The sequence below is a fragment of the Chlorocebus sabaeus genome, chromosome 20, assembly GCF_047675955.1.
Source record: "Chlorocebus sabaeus isolate Y175 chromosome 20, mChlSab1.0.hap1, whole genome shotgun sequence".
Classification (NCBI taxonomy): domain Eukaryota; kingdom Metazoa; phylum Chordata; class Mammalia; order Primates; family Cercopithecidae; genus Chlorocebus; species Chlorocebus sabaeus.
In genome coordinates, this window is record NC_132923.1 from 118,551,166 (window position 1) to 118,574,546 (window position 23,381).

At 50.2% G+C, this 23,381-nt stretch overlaps 1 protein-coding gene across 1 annotated transcript; it reads right to left on the minus strand.

The window, feature by feature from the left end:
* Window positions 1-1,333: 1,333 nt before the first annotated feature.
* On the minus strand, window positions 1,334-8,064 carry KLHDC7A (kelch domain containing 7A). The gene has a single exon (XM_007980293.3). The coding sequence runs from the start codon at window positions 7,444-7,446 to the stop codon at window positions 5,113-5,115; it is 2,334 nt and encodes a 777-aa protein (XP_007978484.3). The 5' UTR covers window positions 7,447-8,064; the 3' UTR covers window positions 1,334-5,112.
* Between the last annotated feature and the right edge of the window lie 15,317 nt (window positions 8,065-23,381).

Consider the following 23,381-nt stretch of genomic DNA (forward strand, 5'->3'; position numbering starts at 1 on the left):
CTTTAACAAATATTTAGTTTTATTTTACTTTTATTTTTATATATTTTTTGAGACAGGGTCTCACTCTGCCACCCAGGCTCGAGTGCAGTGGCATGATCTCAGCTCAAGGCAACCTCTGCTTCCCAGGCTCAAGTGATCCTCCCACTTCAGCCTCCCAAGAAGTTGGGACCACAGACACACACCATCATGCCTGGCTAATTTTTGTATCTTTTGTAGGGATGGGATTTTGCCACATTGCCTGGGCTGGTCTTCAACTCCTGGGCTCAAGCAATCCTCCTACCAGGGCCTCCTAAAGTGCTGGGATTACAGGCATGGACTGCAAATAGTACAAGTTGTACTTTAGAGCAGTTTCTGGGCCAGGAGCTTTCCCTGTATTATTTTGTTAGTTCTCACAGTATCGTCTTGAGGCTGGCAGTGGCAAACCCATTTTACAGATGCAGGTATTGAGGATCAGAGAATTTAAGAAAATGTCCTTCAAGTTCAAAGTTCAAAGATGGAGCACAGTTGATTGGTGTGGGTGGAGACAGGGTTGGAGGCAAGCCTGATGCTGGGTCCTGGCCTCCACTGCCTCCGAGGAGTGAAGAGAGTATAGCATGCAAGGCAGTAAGGCTGGATTCAAGCACTTTTTTTTTTTTTTTCTTTCTAGATAGAGTCTCACTTTGTCACCCAAGCTGGAGCACAGTAGCTCGACCTTGGTTCACTACAACCTCCGCCTCCTGGGTTCAAGTGATTCTCTTGCCTCAGTCTCTTGAGTAGCTGGGATTACAGGCGTGCACCACCATGCCCAACTAATTTTTGTATTTTAGTAGAGACGGGGTTTCACCGTATTGGTCAGGCTGGTCTTGAACTCCTGACCTCAAGTGATGCTCCTACCTCGATTCCCAAAGTGTTCGGATTACAGACATAAGCTACTCTGCCTGGCCTTGGATTCAAGCACTTTTAATGAAAACAGAAGGTCTTTGGATTTTGCCATGAGGCATATTTTGTTAAACTCTTTGAGCCTCAGCTTTCTCACCCGTAAAATAGGGTTGTTGTGAGGATCAGTGAGGAGATGCATATAAAAGCATGCAGAGGAGAGCAGGGGCCCAGTGAACATGGTGCCCCTCGATGGCCCCTCTAGCCAGCCTTGCCTCTCTCCCCATGCGCTTCCAAGGACAGCTCTGTCCTATAGTCACAGAGGGGACAGGCCCCAGCCCTAGGCAAATGCTGTGGCTTCTATGGTTGTTTCAAAAACTCTACTATTGCAAATGGGACCTAGACTGGCATTCTCTTGTAAATATTGATGAAGGCCCCAGATAGGGAGGAATAAGAAAACAAAGGACATTTTATTTATGATAGAAAGAGAAACCAACAGAAAACAAAAATCTACAGGCAGGCCCAACAGGAGGGGCGATGTTTAAATAAACCTTGGTACATTCACTCCATGGAATATTGTGCAACTATTGAAATGATGTTTATCCAGGATTTGTAATAACACGGGAAAATGCTTATTATAAAATGCTAAGTGAAAAAAGGAAGAAACTGAATTGTATATTTAGCATAATCACACCTAGGCAAAAATCAAGCCAAACAAAAACTTGGCACAGAAGAAAAAGACCAGAGGGACACACAGCACAGTAGGGGGTGTCTTTGAGTGGCAAAATTGGGGAGATTTTTTAATACCTTTCTCTATGTTTTTTTTTTTTCTGTAATGGGCATGGTTGGTTTAAAGTGGAAAGCGACTCAAATTTAATTTTTTGTTTGTTTGTTTTTCTGAAGAAGAAATAATTCCTATTGGAAAAGCAAGAAGCTGAGTGACACAGATGTCACTCTGAGGCTAAGGGCAGGAGGCCAACAGACTCCAGGCTACTAAGTAAAGTCAAGTAGAAATCTGAGACTCTGGCCCCATGAAGTCATCTCAGCTGCACACCTGAGTATAGGGTCTGCAACATTTTGGTAAGGACGCTGGCTTTCGTTCCTATATGTTGTAAATGTAGATGTAATTGAGATTTTCCCCTTACACCAAAGGCTAAACCAGAATAGCTGGGCCCCTGTCCTTCTTCCTACCCCAAGATGGTGCTCTTTGGAAGCAGCCATGCTCTCCCTGGTGGGCACAGCAAAGTCCTTCTGGCAGCAAGGCCACCATTCTCGTTCCCAGAGCCAGTCCTGGTCTATGCATCTCCCAGATTTCCATTCAGGTCCCTGTTCAAATGTCATCCTATCAGGGAGGCACTCATCATCCCATGTCCCTGCCTTGGTTTTCTCCTTAGTGTATATGCAGCCTAGGTACTAGGTTCAATGTATTTCTTTTTAAAAGTGTCCATTTTCCTTTGCTGGAATGTGAGCTCCATTAAGGCAGGGATCTGCTGCATCTCCAGCACCTAAAACACTGCCCAGCCCAAATATTCTGTAAATGTTTATTTCAGGAGTGAAAGAACATATCCTGACCATTTTTTTTTTTTTTTGGTGTGTGTACATATTTAGTTTTATTGTAACAAAGCAACTTGTATACTTTTAATGTTTAAAACTGAGCATCATCTTTCCTTTCCAGTGAAACAAAAAGAAAACTTAAAAATAAACAGGAACAAAATTACAATAGAGAATGTCAAGTCCAAATAAGATGCTACAGGTTCTGCTGATGCTCCCATTGAGTGGCAGGACTCAAGCCATCATTAGGAGAGAATTTATTTTTAAAGTGTCATCTTAAACTGCAAGGACCATTGTGCCCTCAGGGGGTCTTTCCAAGGTCTTGAGCTACCTTGTTCCACCCTGATGGCCCCGACCACATTCTTCCTGAAGCCCAGCTCTACAGCCCCAGGCCAGCACATCCGCTCTAATCCACAGGTAGTGACAGCCTGGGACATTGTGTTGCAACACTTATGAAGCCATTGTGAGGGCTTGCCAGGAGAAGATATGATGACTGATGAATGATTTTGCCAATGGAACCAAAAGAGAGGTGGATCAGATGGACTGTGTACTTCTCTTCCTAGCCCAGGCCCAAATCTCAGCTCCCCCTCTCATTACGAAGACCACACCCACCATGGGTTGGGGCCTGGAACACATTTGTCCGTCTTATCCCTGGAATCACTCCCCTAGTCTCTAACACAGGTATGCAATGGGCTTCAGAATGTTTTTCCAGAGTGGTCCTTGTTCCTCCTGGGCTTGGAAACTTTCCAGAACTTTACCTAGCTTGGGTGTTGCCTCGTCCTCTGCCTGGCCCTTCACTAGGGGTTGAAGGTTAGATCTGGGTCCACCTTCCCCCAGCTCCTATGTAGGGTCCTCCTCTCAAGCAAGTCCTTCCCCCAGTCCAGCAGCACAATGCTAGTGCCTCCTTTGAGTCTTGTCACTGAAGCCATTCTCCCCCAGCCCACAGGTCCCTTGGAGGTTCCTGGCTAGTGTTGACACTGAGCTTGAATGTGACCTTGCCTGCAGACGGGGGTCACTCTCCCCAGAAGGCAGCCATGGCCCCAGCTGACTTTCCCTTCCTGGTCTCTGATTTTTGAATAAATTCAGCTGCTTCATCTTTTGAGGCCTAGGCCAGGGAAGTGGGGCAGGGGCGTGGGCAATGGCACCCTGTGGCCTCTGAGCTGCCATTGGCAGAGCCTGGCGCCCGAACCCAGAGTAGGGATGGTGGCCTTTGGTGGTCCAGTGCAAGCTCTCCTCTTATGTCCATGCCAACCTCCTTTTCATCATTTGTTCCAGTCCTGCTTCTTCCAACAAGACTCACGACCTGGACCCCAACAGCATCAGTGGACACAGGCTCTAGTTGGGACCACCTGGGAAACTGGGAGGAGCTTTCTCTTGGGGGCTCTCATTTATCCCCAGGGCAGATAGGGACATGAATTGTCCTTCCCATTTTCAAGACAAGGACACTGAGGTCCAAAGCATCCTTATTTTCTTCCTTGTCAGGCTCTGCTCTGGTGTACCTCCCATCTCCCCTGGCTTCTGGCTGGGACCAAGAGCATCACTGCCTTCCCATCTTTCACTGTCTCCCTCAGAGGTAGAAAAAGGGCTGTGGCAATACACTGGGTCAGACTCTCTCCTTTCCCTCCTGGAAGGACAGGTGCCTTCCTGAGGCTGGGGGTCTCCTTCATTCAGAGTTTATCAAACCTGATGTGAAAGGAGATCCAGTCTCTGGATGCTTCACTAGAATCTTCTAGTTCCTCGACTTGGTCACAGACCTGAAAATGTGAATGAGGCAAACCAGGTGACCGTACCTGGCACAAGGAGGGCATTTATGCTGTCACTCTGAAGTGCTGACTGGTGGTGGCTGCCCCAGCTTCCAGACTGGAAGATGGCTACAGATCTGGGAATGAGTGCAACGGTCAGTTAACATGTGCAGAGTCGAGGAGCAGGGTGGCGCTTGGATCACATAGTTTCTTCCCTTTGCTGAGACCTCCGTGCATCCTCAGCAGACCTTCACCAGAAGATAGCTTGGTACAATGGGTGCTTCTCTTTCTTCCAATAAGGAGAAAAGTAAGGTGGACTTTGGTACATTTTCTGGCAAGCAAGAATCTCCTAGGCTGGCCCCAGCTTCAGCTGTTCTACTTTTCAAACCATCACTCCCTCTGGCCAGGCTCCCTGGGGCTCCCTGGGCTCCTTCCTAGTCCTGTCCAAGTCACCTGCCTCCATCTTTCCCACCTGTGTGTCCCCGTGCTTCTGGAAACTGTGGAGGTGGGGCCCAGTGGCTGATGTTTACCAACGGGCACTGATGACTCAGAGACCAACCCCTCTCCAGGGCAACCAGGGAGAGGCTGCTGGGGTCAACTGGCTCCTAGAATTGTGATTGCAATAAGGCTATGCCCCCTACACTTTGGTGGGGTCCTGGTGTATCCCCCCAAGAATTCAGAGTTGAAGTGAGGGCGGTCATCCCTGAAGACATGAATGCCTTCTGCCTTGAAACACAAGCTCCTGGTCCTCTTTTCTGCAGTGGGGCCTCTGCAGCCCAGGAAGGGTAAGACTCATCTGAGATCCCTCTCTCCCCAGCCAGGGGAGGAGAAAGGACTGGAATTCACCTCTTGATGGCCACATTCCTGGGTTGCCTGGTGATTGCCTAGAAATGGCCTACAGAGATGGCTGGCGGTGGAGCCCTGTGGCCCCCAGCTTTGCATGAGGAGCTCAGTTGAGGGACTGCTAGACCCTGGTCTGAGGCAAATCGGGGGTGGGCAAGGTCAGGACAGTGGGCAGGAGGGTGCCCTGCGGGGCCGGGAAGCTCTGTAGCTCCTTGGGCACAAACCTGGGTGAGACAGAGTCTGCTAGGAAGCAGAGGGTGCTCCGGCGTCCCACGCAGTAGATGAGGTTGTCCACCACCGTGCACTGGAAGGCATCCGGGTAAGGCGTCCGGTACGTGGCACACTCGTACCAGAGCCGGGTGCTGGCGCTGCAGCGGTACACGGCGATACCCAAGCTGCGGTTGAGGTCAAAGCGGTAGAGAAAGCCATTGACCGCCACCATCTCGGCCGTGCGGTCCTTTCTGCCCCCGGTGGGGCAGGCCCACCATCGCTGCTCCTGCGCCGAGAAGCGGAGCAGCAGGAAGCGCAGCGAGCCGCCGGTGACGAAGATCTCTTTGGCACATGCGGTGGCCGTGTGCGCCAGGGCGAACGTGTCACTGGGGAGCGGCGGGACAAAGTCCCAGCGGTCCAGGCGGGGGTCATAACGCTCCACCGAGTTCAGACACTCTCCGCCGATGGCGTACAGGTGCCCGTCCAGGGCCACCAACCGGCAGTGCGGCCGGGCCTGGTTCAGCGGGCACACCTCGCTCCAGATCCCCGTAAGCGGGTTGTAGCAGAAGACGCGGCTGGAGGGCTGGTGCCCGGGGCCCTGGCAGCCGGACACCACGAAGAGATAATTGAAAAGACTGCAGATGGCACAGCCCCGGGACACGGCCTCGGGGGGCAGGCGAGCCAGCGGGCGCCAGACATCCTGCTCATCGTCATAACAACAGAGGCCGCCCGAGTCTTCCTTGGGGCACACGTCAGCCACCACCAGGTACTGGCGGCCCTGGAGCCGGCGCTGCAAGATCAGCTCGCGCTCTGCCCCGCTCAGGCACCCGTAGATGTCCGGGCTGCGCAGCACCTGGAGGTAGTTTTCGCTCATCACCTTGTAGGCCGCCTCCTTCAGGGCCTCCAGGTTGTGCCTCTTGGCCAAGGTCAGCACCTCATAGCAATTGCCCAGATCCAGGCGGACCTGTGGGGCTGAAGCAGGGGTGAGCGGCACATGGAAGAAATTAGTCCCGGCCACCAGGTGCACATGGGGCTCCTGGCTGCTTCTGTCTGAGTCCAGCAGGGCGCCCGGGTCTGGGCAGGGTGGAGTGGGGAGCCGGAAGCCATCTGGCTGCAGCTGCAACTCTGGGTTCTCCGCTATCTGCAGGAGGCTCTCCTTCCGGCTAAAACCTCGGTTGGAGGGCGACGGCCCTGGCTGTGGGGAGGCGGCTCTTTCGGCTGCACCCTTTGTGTCACCGGCTTGGCCTCCCGAGGCTGCCCCTGTTCCCAGGGACCCTGGCAGTGGCCTAGGAGATGGAACCTCAGTCAGGGCTGCTGTCCTGGGAGCCAGCCTGCCCTGGAAGATGGCCTGAGACATAGATTCCACGTAGTAATCGTACACCTTGCCTTTGAGCCTGGGCTCAACCCCCTCCACCTTCTGTATGAAATTCTCCTCCATTCGGACCCGGGCTATGGACGAGAAGGTATAGGAGGCGTTGGGGGCTCCCTCCTGCTGATGCAGGGTTAGGCCAACATCGGGGGCAGCCTGGAGAGCCCCAGGCTCTTCTCTGCTGACCCCTATCACACGGGTGAAGACCCAGCTCTGGTTCATGTCTCTGCTGCCTTGCAAGGGAGCCACGTGGTGACAGTGGGGAGGTTCCAGTTGCCCTAGCCCTGGATGCTCAGGGCGTTTGCCGTCCTGCCATGGAGCAGGCTCAGCACCGGCACAGGTGCCGTCGGCTGCTGCAATGAGTCCAGCTGGGGAGCTGTGCGGTTCACCGCCCAAGCCGGGGAGATGGGGAGGGTCAGGGTTACCGCCAACAGCTGTTCTGGCTTCCTGGCCGCGGCAGCTAGGAGGCACCTGCTCAGAGTCCGAGCCCTGCCCGCCCAGCTCCTCACCTGAGCCTTTTCTCTGGGGCTTCCTGTATGTGGAAGTGGCCTCCGTGACCAGGACACAGGGGCCTCTTGGATTCTCCCAGCTGCAGCCCGGTGGTACTTCAGACCCCTTGCTGTTCCTCCGGCGTCTTGGCCCCCTCTGCAGAGCCCCGGGAGAAGCCTCCTGTGCAGCAGGCTGCCCTGAGCCCACTGCTTCCTCCTTGGCTTCCGCCTGGGCATTCCCACCCCGCCTCTGCGCTGGGGCAGGCCTTGACTTGTACAGCCTGTAGGCCACAGTCACCAGGAGTAGGGCAGCAGCCGACAGCACCACCTTCCCCGTCAGCTGCATGTCCAAATGCCAGTCCTGGGCCTCTGCTCCTCTGGGGAACATGCTTCTCCAGCCAACCTGGGGCTGAGGAATGCCAAGAATCTGATTAATAATTGCCCAGTAGGGACCAGTTCCTGGGTCCTGCCGAGCGGAGGGGAGGGAGTTCTGGGCTGGCTTTGGCTGGCCAGCCGAGGAGAGGAGTCAGAGCAAAGGTGACTTTGAGCTGCAGAGGGTGGCCGCTGGGGTCCAGAGCTGGCAGATGCCAGTGGCTGGCCTCCTTTGATGCTTCCCTGGTGGCGGGGGTGGGGGGCCTGCCCAGGGGCTGAGCTTGTGATCGGCCAGCTGAGCCAGCTCTGTGGCCAGCAGCTAGGGGATGTTAAGAGTATCCAGTGGGCATACAAAGAAGGAGGAAGCTCTTAACCAAACAGTCACCCGATGCCAGGAAATGCACGGGGTTGGTTATTCTTTACGAGTGTGCTTTATTTTCTCTTTTGCAAATCCACTGGGCTCGCAGGCTTGGGTGTGTTGACTCATGGGCAGATGAAGCCCCAGTAGGCATGGATGGAGTCATTCTTGTGAGGTCTGCTGGTCCTCGCAGTGGGGTCAGCTTTATGCTGGCCAAGCAGGGGACAGGAACGTGGCAGTGGAGTCTGGGGCCAGGGCATGCAGCCAAGCCACCTGACCCAGCCCTTCAGTGCCTCTGCCCTCCTTCCCTGCCTGACAAGTTTATTAAGAGAAAACAGCCTTTCTGAGAACAGTGGGGAAAGACGTTGCATTAGTGCTCGGATCAGGGTTAGATGTGGACGCATCTTCTCTTTTAAAACCAGGCAATCTCCTATGGTGAAAGACTGAGGGAAGACTCGCATCTCCCAGACCCCCCTCACCATCTTCCCTCCCCCATCACCGGTGCTGTGGGTCCTGGACCCAGACTACCTGGCTCTGCTACTTACCAACTGTATGACCTTAGGCAAGAGATCTCACCACTCTTTGCTTCATCTGAAAAAGGAGGATGACAGCATATGTACCTCATCAGGTTGTGGTGAGAACTAAATGGGCTACTAGAAATAAATACTGGGGCAGAGCCCCCCATCATGAAATCTTACTAAATATGAACTATTCTCCCCTTCTCCCTCCTCTTCCTCTTTCTTATCATTGGCACCAACATCGCTAGTATCAAGTGTCATCAGAGGACCTTCCAAAGCACAGAACTAATTCTACCTTTTTCCTCACCAAGGTCCTCAAAGAGTCCCCAAGGTCCTGTGCAGGGGTCTCAAACTCTTGCTGCCTATGGGGGCTGGGCAGGTAAAGTGAACAAGTGAGGACCCCTGTCCGCCCCACCCCAGCCAATGGTATCAGGCCAGGTGGCACAGCATTGCCTCATCCTCCCACTGTTTCAGGGAAGCTTAGAATCCTGGTAGTGACATCATCACTCTCAATTTTAAAATGTTGGCATCTGATTCAAAAATGAAACTGAAAACCACTCTGTGGGCCACAGGAAGCACACACATGGAAGGAATTTGGCTTTGAAGGCTGTGACTCTAGGAGACAATCCTGACTCCCTATGCCGACGTTCACAACCCTCTATGTGCCAGCTTCGGTTTACTCTTCCAAATTCATCTCCTGATCACTGCCTAGCAAACCGGGCTCAGGGTGACTTCTTGGCAGGGAAGGCTGGTGGACATCCCTCTGTCCCATCAGAGTTGGGTGAAAGTCTGTGTCTGGGTCTTCTTTCCTGGTGCCTTCATCCATCCAAGATCACCTTTTCTTTCTTTGGGTTTCGTGTTCTCTGATGCTCCTCTTTTAGCCTTGGCCACAGCTGCCTTATCATAAAGTGCATTGTGTGCAAGATTTGGTCTCCTGCTGCATTCCAAGTCCTTGAGGACAGGCTGTAGCTGGCTCAGCTGTGGACCCTAAACCTATGTGGGGCTCTGCATGATTTGGGACAGTAGCCAGCAGGGATTATCTTTACACTGAGTGGATTGGGGTGGACACTCAGGATGAAGCTCATTTCATCTCATCTCATGCTCACAGCTGCTTTGGGGAGAGACACGATTGTTATCCCCATTTGACAGCAGAGGTAACTGGACCTCCAAGATTATGTCAACTGGCTTGTAAATGGGGACTCAAAACCTTGTTTGCAGAGTCCACAGTTTTACAGACCTGACTTCATCCAGCAGATGTGACCTCTTAGGAAGTCAGGTGTCCTCAGCCTGTCCCACTGGTGACTGTCAAGAGGGGTCCACTGAATTCCCTTTCTTTCCATCCTGGTCAAAAGAGTGCCTATCAATGCAATGTGCACAAGGATCAGGAGGGGTGCTTGTTAGAGATGTAGCTTTCCTTCCTCCCCTCCCTCCCTCCCTCCCTCCCTCCCTTCCTTCCTTCCTTCCTTCCTTCCTTCCTTCCTTCCTTCCTTCCTTCCTTCCTTCCTTCCTTCCTTCCTTCCTTCCTTCCCTCCCTCCTTTTTAACTTTCTCTCTCTCCCTTTCTCCCTTTCTTTCTTTTTCTCTTTCTTTTTAGAGACAGAGTGTCGCCCAGGCTGGAGTGCAATGGCACCATCTTGGCTTACTGCAACCTCTGCCTCCAGGGTTCAAATGATTCTCCTGCCTCAGCCTCCCGTGTAGGTGGGATTACAGGCATGCACTACCACTCCCAGCTAATTTTTGTATTTTTAGTAGAGACGGGATTTCACCATGTTGACCAGGCTGGTTTTTTTGTTGTTGTTGTTGTTGTTGTTTGTTTTTGTTTTTTTTGTGTGTGTGTGTTTTTTTTTTTTTTTAAACAAAGTCTCACTCTGTCGCCTAGGCTAGAGTGCAGTGGCACGATCTTGGCTTGTTGTAGCTTCTGCCTCCCAGTTCAAGCAATTCTCCTGTCTCAGCCTCCCGAGTAGCTGGGACTACAGGTGCATACCACCACACCTGGCTAATTTTTGTATTTTCAGCAGAGATGGAGTTTCACTATGTTAGTTAGGCTGGTTTCGAACTCCTGACCTCAGGTTATCCACCCGCCTTGGCGTCCCAAAGTGCTGGGATTACAGACATCAGCCACCACGCCAAGCCAGGGATGCAAATTTCTAAGCTCTACCTTCTAGATGTCCTGATTCAGTGGGCTGGGTGGGTCCCAGGAAACCTCCATTTTTAACAATCATCTCGGGAGCTTTCAGTGAGTCTAGGAATTAAAAATAAGTTAGCTTTTCTACTTGTCTGCTGAAAATTCCTGTTCATTCTTGGGTGGTGGGTGAGCAATTCCTTTCAAGTTACATAATCAGTTCCTCTTGGTTACATACTCAAGGTGGGTAACAAAATGGGAATGAAGTCCTGGGTGCTTTGTATAAGTAAAATTATTTAATTTTCCCAGTAATCTGGAGAGGTAGTTATTTTCATTGCCCCCATTTTGCAGATCAGGAAATTGAGGCTAAGAGAGACGATGCCAATGGACTGAGAGTGACAAATCCTGATTTATAATGTTTCTTGCTACACAGCCCATTGTCTTCATCTAGAACCTAGAGAATGAGGTATGTGGGGCAATACAAATGATTTTTCCAGGGGTGAAAAATGCTTGGTTGAGGCTGATGAGGGGCCAGGCTACCATTCCATTGGTAGGGGTATGAAGCTCCTCCCATCTCATGCTCACAGCCCGTTTGGGGAGAGACACGATTGTTATCCCCATCTGACAGCAGGGGTAACTGGACCTCCAAGATTATGTCAACTGGCTTGTAAAAGGGGCCTCAAAACCTTGTTTGCAGAGTCCAGAGTTTTATAGACCTGACTTCATCTAGCAGATGTGACCTCTTAGGAAGTCAGGTGTCCTCAGCCTATCCCACTGGTGGCTGTCATATGTCATATGTCTTCACCCTTGGAGAAGGGGAGACATATGAAATGCCCCCTTGGTGAGATGTGACCTCGCATTGTCCTCTCAGATGCCACCAAGTTAGAAGGGTCTCAGCCCCTCTGGCTGCTGCTTCCCACCTGATAAATGCTGGGTTGTTTCCCAGAGCCCTCTCTCTGTGGCTTCAGCTTAAACTCTTCAAGTCAAACAATCAGCATTTCCATTTGAAAAGCTCCTAGGCACTGGATGTGCCCGAACCAGCCTTGGAGTGTGGGGAGGTAGGAGGATCACTGGGAGCAGAAGACAGTCCAAGCCCCAGGGGAACTTATTATGTCCCTGGTCCAGAAGACAGGGCATAAGCCTGAGATATGATCAAGCTGCCGTACATCACAAAGGAGAGATGAATGAGGTGGTTTATCAGAATAGAGGTCAGGAAAAAGGATTCCAGAAAGAAGTGTTTGGAATTGGGTATTGATAAAGAAAGGAAGAGGCACAGACTGATTGATTTATTGATTCAAAAAACATTTACAAGATGCCTACCGTGTACCAGGCCATGTGTTGGGATGTCATAGGTTAAGGAGACCACCTTGGCTCCTGTGCCCATGAAGACTGTGGTCTAGGAGACACCAGGCAGGGAGATGGTGGGGGTGCGGATGCTGGTTTGGGGAAGCTTCCATGGGAGTTTGGAACAGGAGTCCCCGCACCAGGCTAGGATGAGACGGTGTGGAGATGGCATTTGATGTGTTGGGAATGGCGGAAATAGCACGGGGAAATGTGAGAACAACAAAGCCTGGAGACCTCCAGGTTGGAGCTTGGGACTGGGTGCAGGGTGAGGGGCGGGACCAGATGTCCCCGATTTGATCCCTGGCTTGGCACTTCCTGCGACCTTCCCTTGTTTGAGGGCAGAAGTAATGCCTGTGAAACAGCTGAGCATAGAAGATGCCTTCATTAAATGAGGCTTCCTGCTGTCTGCCCTGCATTCTAGTTCTCGGTGAACACAGCCATCTGACAGTGTGTAAAAATGTAGGTTGCATTATTATTCAGGTCTGGTGAGGCCCACAGATCAGGAGGTGACTGCCACTGAAAGGTGGTTTTTTACTCACTGGTCCCAAGAGAAGGGGGCACACGGCACCAGGCAGGACCACGTTGGGAAGCACTGGGTCAATCAAGGCAAGAGGGAGTGAGGCAGAAGCGTGGGTGAGTGAGGCTTTATGATGGTTTTTGCAGGAAGGAGAGTGAGAGGCAGGGTAAGCAGGATTCAGATTGGTTAGTTGGAATACTTTCAGCAGGCTCAGGGCTGGCTGTCTTTAGTTGTCTGGTACCTGGGCCTGGGGTGATTAGAGGTGGGGAATACTGGACCAGAGTATGAGAGACCTTGGGAATCTGATGAAGGAGGTGGTTGGGGGATATGGGCTCTGGATTTGTTGGTTTGCATGTGAGAGATACACACTCAGGTAAGCCACTTGCTATTTCTAGGAACTAGCTCACCCTGGGAGGGGCAGTCTCTCCTGGTCAGAGAGGCCCTAGATGTGAAACATGAAGGATATAGAAAATAGGAAAATAGGCTGGGTGTGGTGGCTCATGCCTGTAATCCGAGTACTTTGGGATGCTGAGGTGGGAGGATCGCTTGAGCCCAGGAGTTCAAGACCAGCCTGCGCAACAGAGTGAGACCCCATCTCTATAAAAACATTTAAAAAATTAGCCGAGCACAGTGGCATATGCCTGTAGTCCCAGCTACTCGGGAGGGTGAGGCGGGAGGATCGCTTGAGCCCAGGAGGTCAAGGCTGCGGTAAGCCTTGATTGCACCATCACACTTTTGCCTGGGCAACAGAGCAAGACCTTGTCTCAAAAAAAAAAAAAAAAAAAAGAGAGAGAGATGAAAATAGAGTTAATACAGAGAGACAGAAGAACAGACAAGAACAGGAACTTTGTGGCCCCTGACAGGCAGACGTCTTCCTTGCAGGGCAGCTGGGACGTGAGCATTCGTCTCTACCCTGAGGCCTCATTCCATCCGGCAGGTGAACATGACGCTCCTGCTAGTTGACTTCAAACTCCATAAATTACAGCTTTTTTTTTTTTTTTTTTTTTTTTTTTTTTTTAAGTCCCTGTTTGGAAAAAGTGAAATGAACAAATAAAGACAGGAGCGAAATTAAAAGATAATTGGAAGTCTATATTGGGCTTCTGTGAATGTGCGTGCCTGCCGCCAATCTGGTCTCTCTGTGCGGGCAGGATAAATTGAGAACTCCTCGGTTGGCTCAGGGGGTGGATAAAACAGTCAGAGACAAATGCGTGCCATGCAAATAAAGAGGCCCATCTCTGTGTGATTAGCTTTGTGTTCCGTCGTGCCAGTCCCCTCGCCAGTCAGCTTGTTCTAAGGGGCTGTGTTTTCCAAGGTGAGGTCAGACTCTAGGTAGGTGTGTCAGGTAAGGCCTTGAGTGGAGGGCAAGAGGCTGAGAGGACATGGGTGTGAGCACCTGGGGAGAGGAGAGGTAGGTCCTGAGGAGTGTAGATGTCAGAGAGAGAGGTGTGGCCTTTTACGCACATATACACACATGCACCCATGTGCACATGTACACAAGTACAAGTACATATCCACACCCACACGCATACCCACATATCTTACCTTTTGAGTCCAGGAGGGTTCAGTGATAACTGAGTTCTGGTTTGACCAATGGGGAGACTGAGGCCGAGAGAGAGAGAGACAGAGACAGAGAAACAGAGAGAGACAGAGAGAGACAGAGAGAGAGAGACAGAGAGAGTCCAGTCTAGCTGTGACTAGAATACAGGGCACCTGGCTGGGTCTGGGTGTTGGAGGAGGAGGTAAAAGATTAATTCCTACTCATCCAAAAGGTGCTCAGTCAGTATGTGGCATAGACCTTTTTTTTTTTTTTTTTTTTTCTTGAGACAGAGTCTTGCTCTATTGCCCAGGATGGAGTGCAGTTACATGATCTGGGCTCATTGCAACCTCCGCCTCCCAGGTTCAAGTGATTCTCCTGCCTCAGCCTCCCAAGTAGCTGGGATTACAGGCAGGTGCCACCACACTCAGTAATTTTTTGTATTTTTAGTAGAGATGGGGTTTCATCATGTTGGCCAGGCTGGTCTTGAACTCCTGGCCTCAGGTGATCCACCCGTCTTGGCCTCCCAAAGTGCTGGGATTAGGTGTAGTCTTTATCACTCACACAGGGGGCCTCTCTTGATAAACTCTCCTGGACATGTCTTGGGGTTTGTTCACATCCCAGTGCTGCAGCCCCAGCTAGGGTGTGGTGCACCATCCATACTGGTTGTTAAAATGCTGAAAAGCTTCCATTCCAGTTGGTAAATAGGCACTGCCCCAACCCCAGCAGCCTGGCTGGCACTCCCCCAGGACCCCTTCAGACCTCCCCACTACTTATGAACTAGAAGCCAATGCTTGGCATTGCAAGGGTCCTCCAAACACTGCCTTATTCAGTTAGGTCAGTCCCATGCATTACCTGGTGGTGAATGTATTGAATAGTTCTCTGCCTCTGCCTCCCCCAGGCCCCTGTTTTGTTCTGTCTAGGAGATGCTGGTGCAGGAGTAGCTACTCTGATGATGTTAACTCAGTCGGGATTCTGAGGCTGCAAAGGTGAGGCCAAACCGGTACAGCAGTGGACCGTCCATGAGGAATACCGCCTGCTGAGACTGGATGGCAGCTCATTCCAGGGCGTCTCATCACACCATCCATTCATACAACCTCAACAAATAGCTGTCACGGTCATTAAGGGCACGGCACTTGACCAGACACTTTGATTCTGCCATCCTGTGTGGCTATCGTCCCCATCTTACAGAAGAGGACACTGAGGCTTCCTGGAGGCCAGGTGACCTCCTCGCCCAAGCTCACAGCCTGTGAATGGCATGCAGGGGTGCTCACACAGTTTTCTCTTTGACCTTGGAACCTACTTCCATCCAGCTTGCCCTGCTGCCTGCTGCCGAAGTTCACCTCCTTGGAACCCAAGGGAGAACCAGTGTTGTTCCCCAGAGAGACACGTTACTCTTGCTCCTTTATGTTCTGGAGAAGCAGAAACCAGGGGCAGGTGGTGTCAGGATTTTGGAGGGGGAGAGGCATACTGCAGCTGCCAGGAAGGGGGTCTGGCCTAGAAATGGAGTTTCAAAGATTTGGGAGTGCCAAGGGCATGAAGAAATGTCCTACTTACAATTGCCACCACACAGATCATTAGGAAATGGAATAATAGCATGAGCTTCGTGCCTGTGAATTTGATGGGGAAATTGAATGTGAAACGATTCGTGGGTGCTGTTTGAGATGGCAGAATGCATCCTGATTTTTTTTTCTCCTGGGGTGGAAGGAGTTGCAGAGCAAAGGGAGCATCCTGAAGTTTGAACATGTGGGAATGACCTTCTGTCTCCCTGCATCCCGAGACAGACTTTCACAGAGCACTCAGAGCCAATAGTAATAGTAACATAAATATGAATAATAATAATTACTAATTACTAATATTAGTAAATGCGGGCCAGTATTTACTAATAGCAAATTAGTATTACTAAAGTGTTTTAGTATTATTCTTCTCTCTCCTCCTTTGTAATACCCCAATATTAGTATTCACTAATACTAATAGTAACTAATAAATACTGGCCAGTATTTACTAATAATTAACTTGTTATTTAGTAATTAGTGATAGTAAATTAGTACTAGTAATTAGTAATACTAACTATTTGTAAATACGGGCCAGTATTTACTAATTACTAATACTATTTACTAACTACTAATTACTAATTTACTAATTACTAATTTACTACTTACTAATTTCTATTTACTAGTTAGTATTTACTAATTTACTAATTACTATTTACTGATATTTACTCATCGTAAATGCTGGCCAGTATTTTCTAAGAGCTAAGGCTGCAGACATCATCTCCTTTAATCTTCACAGCAGCCCTGCAAGATTGATAAGATGTACACATTCTACAGATGAGGAAATTGAGGCTCAGTCTCTTGTTCAGTCAAGTGTGTGGACCCCAAATCCATTCTTTGGAAATCCTTGCTACTCAAAAAAGTGTCACTGGCCAGGCATGGTTGCTCACGCCTGTAATCCCAGCACTTTGGGAGGCCAAGGCGGGCAGATCACTTGAGGTCAGGAGTTTGAGACCAGCCTGGCCAACATACTGAAACCTCATCTCTACTAATACAAAAATTAGCTGAATATAGTGGCCTATGCCTGTAATCCAAGCTGCTCAGGAGGCTGAGGCAGGAGAATCGCTTGAACCTGGGAGGCGGAGGTTGCAGTGAGCTGAGATTGTGCCATTGCATTCCAGCCTGGGTGACACAGCGAGACTTTGTCTCCAAAAAAGAAAAAAAAAAAGAAAAAAAAAGAAAAAGAAAAAAGGAAAAGAAAAAAGAAGCATCACTTAGGAGCCGGTTAGCATACAGGGTCTTGATACCCGCCCCAGCCTCAGAAGGTCAGAATCTTTACATGCATCCCATTCTCGGTGATTCTTAGGCATGTTACAGTTTGTGAGATGCTGTCAGTGCCTGGATCAGCACCCCATTCACCCACAGTCCCAAAGATCAATCAATTGTATGACCTTGAACATCATCAAGAGCAGGTTTTCTCTCACCCTGGGTCAGAGAGAGGTCAGATCTTTGTCACTGACCTCTTAACTTTTGAGCTTCTGGATCAAACCTAACAGATGTCACTACTGATTATGAAAATAACTTATCTGTGCCTCAGTTTCCTTATCTGTCAAGTAGGCAAGATGCCATCCATCTCATTGAGTTATGGTCAGCAAACATGTTAGGATGCCCAGGAGGGCACCTGGTGCCTAGCAGGGATTTGGTAAGTGTTTACAGGATGGATTGAGAGGTCATAATAGACCCCACTGTTGTTGAGTGCTGATGAATGTGCCTTGCTGTTAGCTAAGGGCTTCTTCAGGTGCATTTTCTCTCATTTAAGTGAATGTTCACAACCACCAAGCAGATACATTTATCCTTGTTTTATAAGGAAGAAACCCAGGCACAGAGGACAGGATAAGTTACTTGCCTGAAGTTGCAGTTAGGAAACAGCTGACCTGGGATTCAAACCAGGAGCCTTCAGATCCAAGGACCTTGCTCCCAGCCGGGTTGTCTTCCCAGGGCATCCTTTGCAATACTCCTGACAGTCGCCAGCCCTGCTTGTGCCCCTAAAGCAGCAGGAATCTCCCTGGATCCAGTTGCCCATGGAGCCCCTTCCTCATAGCACATTACTCCTCTACACTCCTGCTGGCCTTTCCTGCAAACCTGATTCCCAAGCTGCCACTTACTGGCTCCAGGATGGCCACTGGCTCCCCGTGGTCTCTCCAATCAAATCTGAATGCCTTGGCCCATTCTCCGAGGTCCCCTCGATGCCCCAGCCTCATTTGTCACTGTTTCCAAACACCCGTTCTGCTCCAGCCAAGCTCATCCATTTACTGTCCCCTCGTCCCTGCTGTAACATGGGCCATTTCACCCACTCTCATGGAGCTCTTCCCTGAATCTCTGCCATTCAGGTCACTTTTGCAAAACCCCAGATCAAAACTAGGCCTTGTCTACAGGGGCTCAAGCTGGGGCAAGGGCTCTTCACTTATGCCGGGTCCCAGGCTCCTCTGAGGATCTACTGGAAATGATGGACCCTGCTGAAAAGATGCACATTCAGGTAATATTTCTCATGCGAATGATGGAAGGCCCCAGGCCTTTGGGGTCCTGGTTCAAAACCCCTGAGCCAAAGGAGGGAACACACTGGGAAGCATGTGTTGGATCTGCTGTGGGTGAGAAATTGGTCACCATGACTGGCATGCTTTGAAGTGGGTGCTTTGGGTTTACTCCATGCAAAAAAAAAAAAAAAAAAAAAAAGTGGGTGGGTTGTCTGGACAAATGTGTTTAGAAAATATTGCTTTGCAATCTGCAAGCCTCGATTTCTTTATCTGTAAAATGGGCCCAATAAGACCTACTTTGATCTAAGCTGTAGTGATGATGGAATGACTTAAGGTGCAGTGAGGACCACACTGTCCTTTAGGCCCCTGTGTCCTGTGCTCTTTTCAAGAGACCCCCAACAGGGAGAGAAGCGAGACCCTCTACTGTCTACCCTCAGTGGGGAGGGGGGCCCCAGATGGGCTGAGAGCCTGGCTGAGTGTGGCTGTGACTCCCAGCTCTCTGCCCAAGCCAGCAGAGAGAGGCTGTGGGAGGGTGTAAGAGTGGGCATTGCTGGGTAAGGAGCCCCGGCAGGCAGCCCTCAGAACTCATCTGACTCTTGCCTCTCCCAGAGACTCCAGAGCCTGTGCTGGCTCCAGAGAGGCAGGGCAGGTTTGTGTTCAACAGCCCTGAGCCTCTAAATGGAGCTAACACAGCACAGCCAGGGGCCTTGCAGACCCATTAGAGCTGCGCTGGCCAATTGGAAATCAATGCTCCGAAAAGAGACAGCCACCCAGGTACAAAAGGTGGTGAGAGCTGCCCCAGCCAGGGCTGGAGAGAGCTGGAGGAGGGAGGGGAGGCTGCAGGGTGAGACAGCCAGGTAAGCGTGGGCCCAGGACTGGAGGGCAGCACCCAGCATTCACACGACCTCTGTTAGGGGTCAGATTCCTTAGAGCCTGAGCCTGGGGATGAAGAAACATATGGAGAATTAGCAGCTTTGTTGAGCATTTACTATGTGAGGGGCACTCAGCTAGGAACGTCACGTTCCTTGTCATTTCATCTTTATAATAAATCTGTGGTGGAGACAGGCTATGTGTTCACTAAGCCCTGGTTGAGTTTCCTTTTCTTGAGCACCCAATAAAACTATATTCTCCAGTCTCCCCTGAAGTTGCAAGGGTGGCATGTGGTTAAATTACTGCCTAGGAAGGGCAAGCAGAAGTGCCCAGCTGCTTCTGAATCCAGGAAGTAAAGAACCAGTGTGTTGCCTCCTCCTCTCTCTCCCTGCCATGGTGATCTTGGAGGCCAAATGTCCCAGATGGACCAGGGCCACCCAGTTCACCAGCAATTGTGACAATAAACTGGTATTGGGTTAAGCCACTGAGATTTCAGGGTTTGTTGGTTGCAGAAGCTAGTGTTCATTTCCTGGACTAATATACATTCCATTAGGTAGAAGTGATAGTTCCCACTTTGCAAATGGGAACACTGAGGTTCCAAGAGGCTCAAACTCACCCAACTGTCAGGCTGAGCCTCAGATCTGCAGTGGAACCCTCCCCTCTGCCTTATCAGGCCCACTCCCAGCCCTCCAGAAACTCACAGTCTAGCTGGGGGGACAACATCAGAGCAAATCATAATGAGCCATGACGGATGGCGCTGTGGAAACAAGAAGGAAAGAACTAGGGCTTTGGGGGAAGGATCTTAGAGCTGAGTTGAGGAACTTGGCCGGGAGACAAGGTGGGGAAAAGGCAGTGGAAGCAGAGTCCACCGGGTGCAAGGGCTCTGGGGCTGGCCACCACAATGCATAGGTCTACATGCAGGCAGAGCTCTAAGCAATAGAAAGGGAATGAGGTGGTAAAGTGGCCAGAAATTTCCAGTGGGATGGAACAACATGGAGATTAAGTGAATTGTAGGATTTAAGACAAGAAAGATGGAGATAAGAATCCAGGAAGGACTTCCATTGATTGGAACTTTCCAGATAATGCCAGTTCAGTCGCTCCCCTCATCAGCAGTCACCTAGAACCAGGAGGAAGTGACAGAGTGAACAGTTCTGGTTTGGAAAGAGAGGAGCTTAAGCTGTGTGTTTCATTGTCTGTGTCCCCCAGGTGTAACCCCGTTATTTTGTCCCTCCATCCTGCAGGAGCGTGATTCTTTTCTGTGGTCTGCATTCCGAGTTCTGATTTCCCTGGTTCCATCATGCAAGATCATGCCCCAGCTCTGCACTCTGGCTCTGGGCACTGTGCTGGAAGGAGGCAGGGCTGTTTTTCACATGGTTTTAGTCACATCTGTCTAGCTGGCAATGGGTGAAGGCTGCTTATTTTATTCTCCACCTTCGGAGGTGCCGTGTTTCCATTTCCATCACTGATATGCTTGGATGTTCTGTCCCCTCCAAATCTCATGTTGAAATGTGACCTCCAGTGTTGCAAGGGGGCCTAGTGGGAGGTGTTTGAATCACAGGGGTTGATCCCTCATGAATGGCTTGGTGTTAATGGGTGAGTTCTTTTTCTATTCGTTCACTAGAGATCTGATTGTGTGAAAAAGAGCCTGGCACCTCCTACCTCTCTTTGCTCTGTCTCTCGCCATGTGACACGCCTGCACCCATTTCACCTTCTGTCATGATTGGAAGCTTCCTGAGGCCTCACCAGAAGCTGAGCAGATGCTGGTGCTATGCTTGTACACCCTGCAAAACTGTGAAACTAATAAACCTCTTTTCGTTATGAGTTACGCAGCCTCAGGTATTCCTTTGCAGCAACACAAAACGGACTAACACACTACTGCCTGAGAGCCTAGAGGAGAGGTGAAGCACAAGTGTTTCAGGGTAGAGCCTGGGCTTCCACTGTTTCTGGGCAGCTGGCTTGCTTTTCCAGTAATCAGAGCTTCTCAGAGCTGAGATAGGCCTTGGAGAGCCCTGGTCCAACTTTCTCACATCAAAGGTGGGACAACAGAGGTGACTTACCCCGCAGTCAGCATAAGAGGGACTGAAGGCTGGGCATGGTGGCTCATGTCTGTAATCCCAGCACTTTGGGATGCGGAGGCGGGTGGATCACCTGAGGTCAGGAGTTCGAGACCAGTCTGACAAATATGGTGAAACCCCGGCTCTACTAAAAATATGAAAATTAGCCAGGCATGGTGATATGCACCTGTAATGCCAGCTACTCGGGAGGTTGGGGCAGGAGGATTGCTTGAACCTGGGAAGCGGAGGTTGCAGTGAGCTGAGATCGTGCCACTGCACTCCAGCTTGGGCAACAGAGCGAGACTCCATCTCTAAATAAATAGGACTGAAAAGTCAGCTTCAGGCTCCTGCTCTCTGCAAACTGTCCTCACTCCCCCATGTGCTTGTAGGCTGGAGCCTCCCCTTGGCTGCAACCCCAAGCCGAAAGTAAATTGATGATTTGGGAGGCCCCAGTGCTGTTTCACAAAGGAGAAACTGAGGCCCAATTGGGAAGTGACCTTGTCCAAGTTCCTCAGCTTGGAGGTGGCAGAGCTGGGATTTGAAGCAGGTCTGTCTGACTCCAGAGCCCACATGCTGTCCACTGAGCCCTGCTGCCACCCAGTAGGGAACTCAAGATGGTTCTGAAACCACAGTCCTCATCTCTGGGTAGCATCTGTGATGATGGGAGAGACCCTTTCTTACCTTGCAAGGTTGTTGGCTGGGAAGACACCCTGAGACAAAGACAGAGCTCCTGGACCCAGCTGCAGTGAGATTCCTACATCTTTCCCTTCTCAGTGGCTGCCCTCCTCAGAGGCGGGAGGTGACAGGCGTGAGGGCAGGCAGTGTGTGTGACAGGGTCTGGCTTCCACTTGGTGTCCAATAAACATTTGTTGAGTAAATAAATGGATAAATGAGAATAGACTGAGAGACGCTTTAAAAATTGCCTTGTCAACAAGAGCAAATAAATGCAGTACAGAAAGAGATTCCTTCGTTTAATTTCCGAGAGGCTACAAGCTGGTGTCATCAGGGCCAAGATCCATCAGGGAGGGCTGGAAGGTGGAAAGGACAGAGGAGGTGCTGGGGCTACATCTGGAGGGAGGGGACATGGCTTTGCAGAGAGATTCCTGAGGACAGAATCTCTGGATTTCTGGAAGGGAGGACAGCTCCAGCAAAGGCTCTGAGGTAGGAATGAGCAGCTGCATTTGCTGAAAGGTAAGTTATGTGGCTGGAGTAGGGGCTGTCCATTGGAGTGGAGCTGGCTGCAGTCTCTGAGCTGAGCAATCCACTCTTTCTTTATTTAAAAAAAATTTAGTTTTTTAAGTTCTGGGGGACATGTGCAGGATGTGCAGGTTTGCTGCACAGGTAAACGTGTGTCATAGTGGTTTGCTGCACCTATCAACCCATCACCTAGGTATTAAGCCCAGCAGGTATTAGCTCTTTTCCCTGATGCTCTCCCCCCATGAGAACACATGGACACAGGGAGGGGAACAACATTCTTTCTTAAAACTGTTCTCAGGGCTACAGGGTCAAGTGGGTTGTGTTGAGTTAGATGTCAGATAAGGCTTAGAAATAAAACAAAAAGAAAAGAAAAACTGTTCTTAGGATAGCTGAGTGATTTGAAGACTTGAAATCTCCAAAAACAAAGTGAACAATCATTTCCTTCAAAACTCGGGGGGCGAGGGTTTGGGTCCTGGCATTGTCATGAAATCATTGTGTTTTTGGATGAGTGAGTCCTGTTCTCTGGGTCTCAGTTTCCCCATCTGTAAAATGGTTAGGGAATTGGAAATTTCTCTCCCGTGATGCAAGATCCTGAACATGTGTTCCACCAGTGGGAAGCTGCAGAGGACAGTGGGTGAAGACCTAAGATTCTGTCGCCTTGAGGCCCCATCGAGGCCTTCTCTGTGGTGCTGGAGGCCATGTGGGGGTTCTCTAGTCAGTGTCCCATCCTCTGCTTCCCCTCTGGCCTTGGCTTCTGCTCCTACACCATTCCTCTAAGAGGCTGTGCTATTCCTTTCCTAGGCCATCGGTTCCTCTTGGTCTTCTGGAGACAGTTCAAGCATCGGCTACTTCATGTCCTGTAACTAATCACTATTAATTCTAACAATGAAAATTGTCATGAACATTTATTTCACCTTCATTATGTGCCATGCACTGTGCTCAGCACCTCATTTAATGCTCAACAACCCTGAGAGGTATTGTTATTATTATTACTATTATTTAGAAACAGAGTCTCACTCTATTACCCATACGGCAGTGGTGGTGTGATCATGGCTCACTGCAGACTAGAACTCCTGGGCTCAAACAATCCTCCCGCCTTATCCTCTGAGTAACTGGGACCACAGGTGTGCACTACGATGCCTGGCTTTTTTTCTTTCTTCCCTTCTTTTTTCTTTCTTTCTTTCTTTCTTTCTTTCTTTCTTTCTTTCTTTCTTTCTTTCTTTCTTTCTTTCTTTCCTTCCTTCCTTCCTTCCTTCCTTCCTTCCTTCCTTCCTTCCTTCCTTCCTTCCTTCCTTCCTTCCTTCCTTCTTTCTTTCTTTCTTTCCTTCCTTCCTTCCTTCCTTCCTTCCTTCCTTCCTTCCTTCCTTCCTTCCTTCCTTCCTTCCTTCCTTCCTTCCTTCCTTTCCTTCTT